General features: G+C 42.1%; 1 protein-coding gene across 2 annotated transcripts; it reads left to right on the forward strand.

The window, feature by feature from the left end:
• The first annotated feature begins 613 nt into the window (after positions 1 to 613).
• Positions 614 to 7,980, forward strand: PANK2 (pantothenate kinase 2). Of its 2 annotated transcripts, none has more exons than XM_019526335.1 (6): positions 614 to 1,024; positions 2,017 to 2,270; positions 3,663 to 3,839; positions 4,109 to 4,232; positions 6,495 to 6,620; positions 7,074 to 7,980. In XM_019526335.1, the coding sequence occupies exons 1-6, from the start codon at positions 629 to 631 to the stop codon at positions 7,122 to 7,124; spliced, it is 1,128 nt and encodes a 375-aa protein (XP_019381880.1). In that variant the 5' UTR covers positions 614 to 628; the 3' UTR covers positions 7,125 to 7,980. The 2 variants fall into 2 exon arrangements, with proteins under 2 accessions (XP_019381880.1, XP_019381881.1); XM_019526336.1 differs by having other exon boundaries at positions 797 to 881.
• Positions 7,981 to 8,467: the final 487 nt, after the last annotated feature.

An 8,467-nucleotide genomic window follows, 5' to 3' on the forward strand; every position in this document is an offset into this window, starting at 1 on the left:
TGTGTTCTGGACCTTAGAAGGTTTGCTTCTGGTGATGAGGTTTGGTGCTTGTTTGAAGGCTAGGATGGATGGTTCTGGGAAGATCCCTTTAAGAATAGGTCCTCTTCCTAGTATGGGTTGCAATTATTTGAGGATTTTCCATATGGCTTCGAGGGAGGGGTGATATTTCATAACCAGCGGTGTGCGATTCGTGGGGGTTTTCTTCTGTACTGCAGTAGTTCTTCATGTGGTATCTGGGTGGCTCTTTCAAATGTGTGATCTCTCTCTCTGGAGGAGTGGCCTTGTTAAGTGAAAGCCTTTTAAAGATTAGTGAGGTGGCAATCCCAGGTGTTCTCAGTGCAAATTCGGTGGTACCTGAGGGTTGGGCTGTATATCACAGCTTTCTTGCTGTGTTTAGGGTGATTGCTGGAAAACATTGGTAAATTCCTCTATAACCGTTTCCTTATACAGTAATGTTAAAATTCTTCCAGTTAATAGAAATCAGACAAAATACATTTTGTTTGCCTATTTCTGTTTTAGAAACAACTTAAATATGTCTGTGAGTACCTTGGAAACTGCATGACTTGTAATGAAATTCAGTAAAAATTGTCTTGCTTTTTCATTTTAACTTGGCAATTTTTGCTGACTAATGGTACTAAATGCTATATTTTTTCTTCCCTCCCTCCTTTTAGTTTTTCCTTGGTTTGGCTTGGATATCGGAGGGACCTTGGTCAAGCTTGTTTACTTTGAACCAAAAGACATCACTGCTGAAGAGGAGGAGGAAGAAGTAGAAAATCTTAAAAGCATTCGAAAATACCTGACCTCAAACGTTGCCTATGGATCGACAGGCATTCGGGATGTGCACCTTGAACTAAAGGACCTTACGCTGTGTGGACGTAAAGGCAATCTGCACTTTATACGCTTTCCTACTCATGATATGCCTGCTTTTATTCAAATGGGCAGCGAGAAACACTTCTCAAGCCTCCATACTACCTTATGTGCCACAGGAGGTGGAGCATACAAATTTGAGCAGGACTTTCGCACAGTATGCATTTTTGGCTTATATATGCTTAGGATATGGTAATGAGAGTTGCACTTAACTTCTAAAGAACATGAAATAACAGCTGACTGTTTCATTCTTTAACTCCTGTTAATCTTAGCCCTTAAAAAGCTATTTCCTGTGTCAAGTTAAAAAACATTTGGAGAGAACCCTGTTTACAAAGCAATAGCCATATTTGCTATAATTGTAAAATCATTATTTTATTTAATCTGCCTAAAATGTGCTTTTCATAGGACTTGCTTGTAATCACTAGGCTTCAGTTTCCCTACCCTCTTTTAATTGTTTCCTCCATGAGCTCTTCATTTATGAGCTCAGTGTGTGTTCTGTACTTGTTCCACTGATTAAGGTTCATTTATACAGCACTGAGTTGGTTCAGATTCTTTTAAATTTAGAGGCAATGGGCTGAAAGCAGCTTTGCTTCTCAGGTTTACTGATTAGAATGAGCCTGACTGTAAATCAAATAGATGTTTGTGTAGGTGAAACTCATTATCTGGGATTGTATATCAATATATTTTGAAACCAGGGCTTAACAGATTGACCAACCAAACATGGAGGGTCCCATGCAGGGTCCATGATAAGAATACCATGCGGTTTCCCTGCTATCTGTTGTGTGGGAGCTGTCATTTTCTCCCCCACCAGCTCTTCCCTGCCCCCATTCCCTTCACCTTTTTGTTGTCATGGGATGCTGTGGACCTGATATGATGTCCATTGGAGTCAGTCTCTTGGCTCCAGCTTTCTTTGGATCAGGTTATCTGTTTTGTCTTGTCTCATGGACTGTGAAGGTGCTTGTACCTTTCAGGAGTGGGGTTCCTTAGAAATGTACTTAAATATCACAACGAGCATTTCACTCTGCATTATACCAATGTATGTGGGAGAGTGGAATTCTTTTCTCTGCCATTGGGCTGAATTTGACCAGTGGTGAGTATAAATGCTTCAAATCTCTGCCCGGCTTTTTAATAACGTTTTTCTTTTAACAGATGGGTGACCTTCAGCTTCGCAAGCTAGATGAACTTGACTGCCTTATTAAGGGAGTACTGTACATTGATTCTGTTGGATTTAATGGACACTCAGAATGCTACTATTTTGAAAATCCAACTGATTCAGAAAAATGTGAGAAGCTCCCGTTTAACTTGGAGAATCCATATCCTCTCCTGTTGGTGAACATTGGCTCAGGGGTCAGCATCTTGGCTGTTTATTCCAAAGACAACTACAAGCGAGTAACTGGGACCAGGTAAGCCCTAGAGAGTGGTAGATCTACTTTGACTGCAGTCTTGGATCTTGGAAATGATGAACATGGGGAAAGCTTACATCTCATTTTCCAGGAAAAATGGCTTTAGAAGTGGTAACTCTTGTATAACAGAAGGGTTTTGCTGTAACATTTCATTACTTCCCTTTCCTACTGTTTCTAGTGAACAGAGATCCTTTTTGGGATCATGTCTGTGTAACCTTTTACCACAGTCAGTCTGTACAGGGAGGCCAATTCTACTGCAAAAATCCAAACTTTCTTTTTTTTTTAACCAGGGGAGCAGTTTCCTTGTTAGGGGAATCTTCCAAGCGTTAAAAAGAGCACGTTTTAATGTGATCTGTTCCATTTCTGCTTCCAGGATTTGAATTTTGTCTTCATTATGGATAAGTTATTTCTGCAGATGGAGCCCAGTTTCATAGCTGGTAGGGTCAGAAGTGACCCGAGCAGATCATTAAGTCCGAGCCCCTGCCATGGGCAGGAAAGAATGCTGGAGTCAAATGACCCTGGCAAGGTGTCTATCTAGCCTGCTTTTAAAGACCCCCAGGGTAGGAGCGAGCACCACTTCCCTTGGAAGTTGGTTCCAGATCCTAGCCGCCCTGACTGTGAAGTAGTGCCTCCTGATATCTAGCCTGAATCTACTCTCCGCCAACTTATGACCATTATTCCTTGTTATTCCCAGTAGTGCTTGGGGGAACAGGCACTTGGGGCCGCAGTGGAAGAACACTGGCTTACTTGGGCCGCTCTGTCAGTCAGGTCTTAAAAACATATCATAATGGCCAGTCATTGCACAGCCAAGCTGGGGAAACCTTGGATTGAACTTTGGAAAGAGCACTGTTGCAAAATAAAAATCAGACGAGAACATCCTGTACCTGTCAGTTCTAGCATGCATCCTTGATGGCATGTGCGTACAGCATGTACAATGAATTTAGGAGGGTTTGAACAGTTGGGCCCCAATCCTCCAGGAATGCTGTGTGGGCAGACTGTTGTGTATGAGCAGAGCTCATTGCTGGGTTGATTTGTTAAAAATGTATGCAACCTACTGACTCTTCAGTACTCGCTGTACGGTGAATATTGTAAGACAAGAAAAGCCCCTTTTCAGTTATTGCTTCATGAAAACAGGAGGCTAAGACTTATGCTTGCTTATGAGTTGCAGAAGCAGATTTAAAGATAAAAATGAGGACTTCATTGAGTTCCTCTTCCAGGGTTTGCAGTAGAAAGAGAAGATAAGTGGCTGGGCAGCTTAGCTCATTCTTAATATGACTTTGGAGGTGTTCAACAATGGGACTTTATTTCACTAAGGCAAGTCCCTTTTATTTTTTTCCATTTCTTTTTTGAAATACAACATAGCAAATGTTGCTTTTCTGTTCTGTATTCCAGTCTTGGAGGGGGAACCTTTTTTGGCCTCTGCTGTCTTCTCACAGGCTGCTCCACCTTTGAAGAGGCTCTTGAAATGGCATCCCGTGGCGATAGCACAAAAGTGGACAAACTTGTGCGGGACATCTACGGAGGGGACTACGAGCGGTTTGGGCTGCCAGGGTGGGCAGTGGCATCCAGGTAAAGATTTATTGTGGCCTTTTCAGGTTGTTCTAGTGTGTCTGAATGAAAAACAAGAGTATGAGTGAAGGGGGTGACTTATAGTTAGCATTTCTATTTATGTGACAAATTATTAATAAAATGTAATAATAAGTTCCAATTAGCCTAAGCACCCTGTTAAAAATGTGCATACTTCCATTAGTAGCATTATGACTTACCTGGAATGGATATTGCTTCATGTGCTTTATAGGCCTTTATAAATGGTCACTTAACTCAGGTTCTCTCTACAGCTTTGGAAACATGGTGAGCAAGGAGAAGAGAGAGTCTGTCAGTAAAGAAGACTTGGCCAGAGCAACATTAATAACAATCACCAACAACATTGGCTCCATAGCACGGATGTGTGCCCTTAACGAGGTATGAGGAAAAAAGCATGCATGTGATGTGACCTCTTTCTGTCTGAAGATAGCCATTCATGTCTGTTACTGTTCCACAGAGCTTGTTTTCTGCTTGGCTGAAGCATTTTCTTACTTGTTTGGACATTCCAGTTTAAACTGTAACCTGAGATTCCCTTCCCAACCTGCCCCATACAGTTGGATGAAAAACAGTACCTTGTCAGTTCAAAGCACTATAAAATTGTAATAGCCTTCCCAAGCAGGGTGTGTGCGCGTGTTTCCTCCGGTCAATTTCCCTTCCTAATCTGAAGTTAAATAGCTGTTCAACCATAGTTTGGGGCACTGGAGGAAAACGGGAATTGTATAGTACACCGGAGTTCTGGAAGCTGCAGGAAGATCCTGAGCACAGTTTGGTCCCTGCTCAGCCCCACGCTTGTCGGTTATCAGTGCTGGGCATCTAAACAAGTACTTCACTGAAAAGAGAACTAAAAAGAGGACCTTTCCTGTGTTGTTTGTTCTGGTTACTTGTAATGTTTTGCTGCAAAAGTAGTTACGGGCCTCAGTGGTGTATCTCTGAGCTCTGTGCTTTCAGCTTCTTTACAGTGCTGCCTTGTTGCATTTATGTCAAGCAGCATTGTACAGGGCTATGAAAGAACAGAGACCTGTTCTTCACTTCATTCGGGGCCTGCCTGTACAGGAAAGGATCCATCACAATGAAGCGTGCTTATCACTGAGCGGTTACTATTATGCACTTGTTTGGTGCTATAAATACCCAAGACACTATCAACACCAGTTCTGTCCAGTGTCTACCATTTATTCCTCCCTCTGTTCCACTCAGGAATATATAGTGTAACTTAGACAAGACTCTGACCAGGTCAGACAAAAGGGGAGTGCTGAGGAGAGCTGTGCGGAAAGGGTGCATGCAATAGCGGCTTTGAGGCTGCAGAGATGGTACTTGGCCACGAGCCCCTGTTCAGAAGAGGGAACTTTTAAAACTGTCCTGACTGGGAAGCCAATAAACTGTAGCATTCCTGAGGCCGAGTAAGGGAAATGGCTTCTTTCCAGGACTGCAACAAGGAGCTTGTGTGGAAATCCGGGTTCAAATCTAAGATGCCACCAAGGTTCTTTGGTGCCTGGTTCCATGTCACTTTGTGAGGTGACCATACACATTGGATCATTCTGGCTACTGCTCTTTTGATCTTCAGGCTGGTGGTGAAGATGGAGGAAGCACACTCATCCCATTGCGGGGGTGGGGAGCGGGGGACAAGGGGTCAGAAGCTTGTGGGAGAAAAGGGGCATGGTTTGTTCAGCCAGTTTGAGGCCTGCCTGACCTGATTCAACAAGAAGCTCCCTTTGGGCTTCACCTTGGTGATGGCTGTGATTTTAGGTGTGGAGTTAGATGTAAAGTGACATGACAGGGACACAAGAATAGAAGCCGTGCTGGGTTTTCCAAGGTATCCTTTTACACAAGGCTTATCAAACCCCTTTAGATTGAGTCAGTGCAACTTTAATCCCCTTTCATTCAGTATTAGAGTTAGGGTGATGTCAGCTACTTTGTATCTGGAGAGGAGGATGCAAATTATGTTGTAACAGCTGACCTAGTTCCTGAGAGGCAGCAGCCCTTCCTCTTCTAGAGCTTTTAAGAATTATGTTTGTCCTTAGCTTTAATGGGATCCTACCTGACCACGCTCAGAAATCTGGCTGTTTTGCTTCTTCCTTCAGCCTGGTTGCTGGCTCTCCTCTTCCAGTAACTAGCCTGAGTGAGGCGCTGTGCCTCTTCTGGCCTCATCTTGCTGTAGTTCCTTTCAGTAATGTTACACTGCTGCTGGCCTCCTTGTTTGCTTGGTGTTTCAGTCCCCCTTGGTTTCAGTTCTGCTCTGCTCTGTTGGATTTGATTTGAACATTCCTGTATGAGGTTCTAAATGCTGAGTTTGCAAACACATCACAAGTCTGTTTCTTTTTAACCCCTCCCCACTCAAAATACCATTCTTTCTTGTTCATGCTCTCCAGCTTGGTAAAAGCAGAGCAATAACTACCAACAGCAGGGGTATTTAGAGAGCTGTGAGGTTGTCCATACTTCAGTTCGTTCAGCAAATGCTGGCAGCCTTGCTTTGTTTTCCACTCGCTTTCATTGATCTCAGCCAGAAGACGTACTTTAAAAGCTGGCTGTAGTCTTCCAATAAAATGCAATATAACATAGGTTTTTTCTTGTTTTGTGTTTTGAAGCCAAAATGGAGTTTGCTTTAAAGGTTCTGACACTTCTTTTTTTCTTTTATATTTGCAGAACATTAATCGGGTGGTTTTTGTTGGCAATTTCTTGCGGATCAATACAATCTCAATGAGACTTCTAGCTTACGCATTGAATTATTGGTCCAAGGGACAGTTGAAAGCCCTTTTCTTGGAACACGAGGTGAATTTACTGTTTAATCTATTTTATTCTTTCAAGGTTCAGACACCTACAGTGACTTGAAAGTACCAAAGCTGATCCTTTGGTCAATAGCGATTATAAATTGTGTAACCAGTTCTGCAGGTTTTGTTACCATAGACACAATTATTGCAGAACTTCCAAGCCTGGCACACTGTTCAGGTTTATTGTTTTAGTAGTTAAAATGCAAACTGCGTATACAAAGTTTGCACTGTGGAAATGTCTCTTTCCAAAGACTTTTAATCTACATTCCAAACAGCACCTTTTGTAGTTCTGTTTTCTGGGACAAATGCTATCACCAGAAGTTGTAATACCATCTACTTGCTATACTTGGGAGCAGCTTCCTTCTGTGTTCTTACATTACTGTTTTGCATAGTATCATTCTGATGTTTGTGTCTCAGGTTCAGTCTCTAATTAGATTCTCTCTGTGCTCAATAGGGTTATTTTGGAGCAGTTGGTGCTCTTCTGGAGCTGTTGGATACAGCCTGATATCCTTCGAACACCATGTTGGACCCATACTGCAGGGCCTTCTACACCGTTGGAGCACCCATGTTTAGTTTGTTTTTTAAAGCATCTTATTCAGTGATTGTTGAGAGAATCGTCCATGACCCAATCATTCTGGGATCGAAAGGACTCTTGTATCTTTTGTGAAACTGAGAACAATCCTGAAACATTTTGACATAGACTTGTTCATGAGAAATACATACGCAAGTGTGTGGACCGACTGTGTTGGTTGTCCCCACAGGTGTCCAAAAGACTTTTTTTGTTTCTTTTACTCTGAGTAGCACCCTCTGCCTTACTTGTTATATACGTTGTGCTACTGTAAGCAAGGTGGCTGTGGGAGGAACTTGCACTATTGTGTTCTCAAGGCTACTCTAAGTGCTTAATGTCCGTATTGTTAGCTTCCTGTGTTTCAGATATACTGTGTGTATAGATGATTTCAAAGGGCTTGCTTAAATTTCATAATAATATTGAATAGTGAAGTAACTACACCTGGAAAAAAACAATCACAGACCTGAAATATGAGAACTGGATTCTTTCTCTCTTCTGAACACTAATGACCTATAAAACACCACTGCATTATCAGTATTGCTTTATTTTCTGAGTAGAGTTGCTTACATGTGCACATATCTACACTGGTAAAGAAATGAAGTGAAATGAATGGCTTGAGAATGGCCTACTGTAGACAGGCTGCCATTTGTATCCTTTGGAAGCGTTTTAGGCAGATCAGAAATTCCTTCAGACTCAAGGGTCAAACCATTTTAATGCATTGTTGAAGTGCAGCAAAAGTTGCTTAGAAGCTGCTGAAACAAATTTAGAAATGTTTAAAAATGACCTTTTTTTTTTTTTTTAAAAAGGCTGGTGAGTGTAACCTTTCTTTCTCTCCCTCCCCCTGCATAGATTCTTTTTCTTTCTACCCAGTTGTTGAACAGAATCCAGGCTTGGGAGGAAAACTTCTTTCCGCATGAGCGTTGCACCCTCTCTGTTTTCTTTGTGCCTAGTTTCTTGCAAATCCTTAGACTTAATTGCCACAATTTGGATCTCAGAGGGCATTGATTTTTTTCAGGGTGTTAAACTGGAACATGTTTGAGAGAATATTTAGAATGCTGGCAGGGGGTAGCTTTTTTTGGTTTGTTGTTTTTTTTTAAAGTTTTTTGAAACAACTGTTTTGATGATAAGCCTGCAGTTTTGTCTGGAATAATTGTTTTCCTGCATCCTTGACAGCCTTGGATCTGTTGTCTTGGACTGCTAAGCTGAACACAATGTACAGTGGGAGGGTGCAAACGCTTCTGTCTGTGGGGATGATGCCAACTTCTTTAGTGTGGCTTCGG

Source organism: Gavialis gangeticus, unplaced genomic scaffold (assembly GCF_001723915.1).
Source record: "Gavialis gangeticus isolate Ggan-Ray unplaced genomic scaffold, GavGan_comp1, whole genome shotgun sequence".
Classification (NCBI taxonomy): domain Eukaryota; kingdom Metazoa; phylum Chordata; order Crocodylia; family Gavialidae; genus Gavialis; species Gavialis gangeticus.

Excerpts from the sequence above, each read along its gene's own strand:
- PANK2 (XM_019526335.1), top strand. The coding sequence starts at position 629 with ATGGTACTAAATGCTATATTTTTTCTTCCCTCCCTCCTTTTAGTTTTT. Across the intron at positions 4,233-6,494 it reads GGATGTGTGCCCTTAACGAG|AACATTAATCGGGTGGTTTT; the intron begins GTATGAGGAAAA and ends TTATATTTGCAG. Across the intron at positions 6,621-7,073 it reads CCCTTTTCTTGGAACACGAG|GGTTATTTTGGAGCAGTTGG; the intron begins GTGAATTTACTG and ends TGTGCTCAATAG.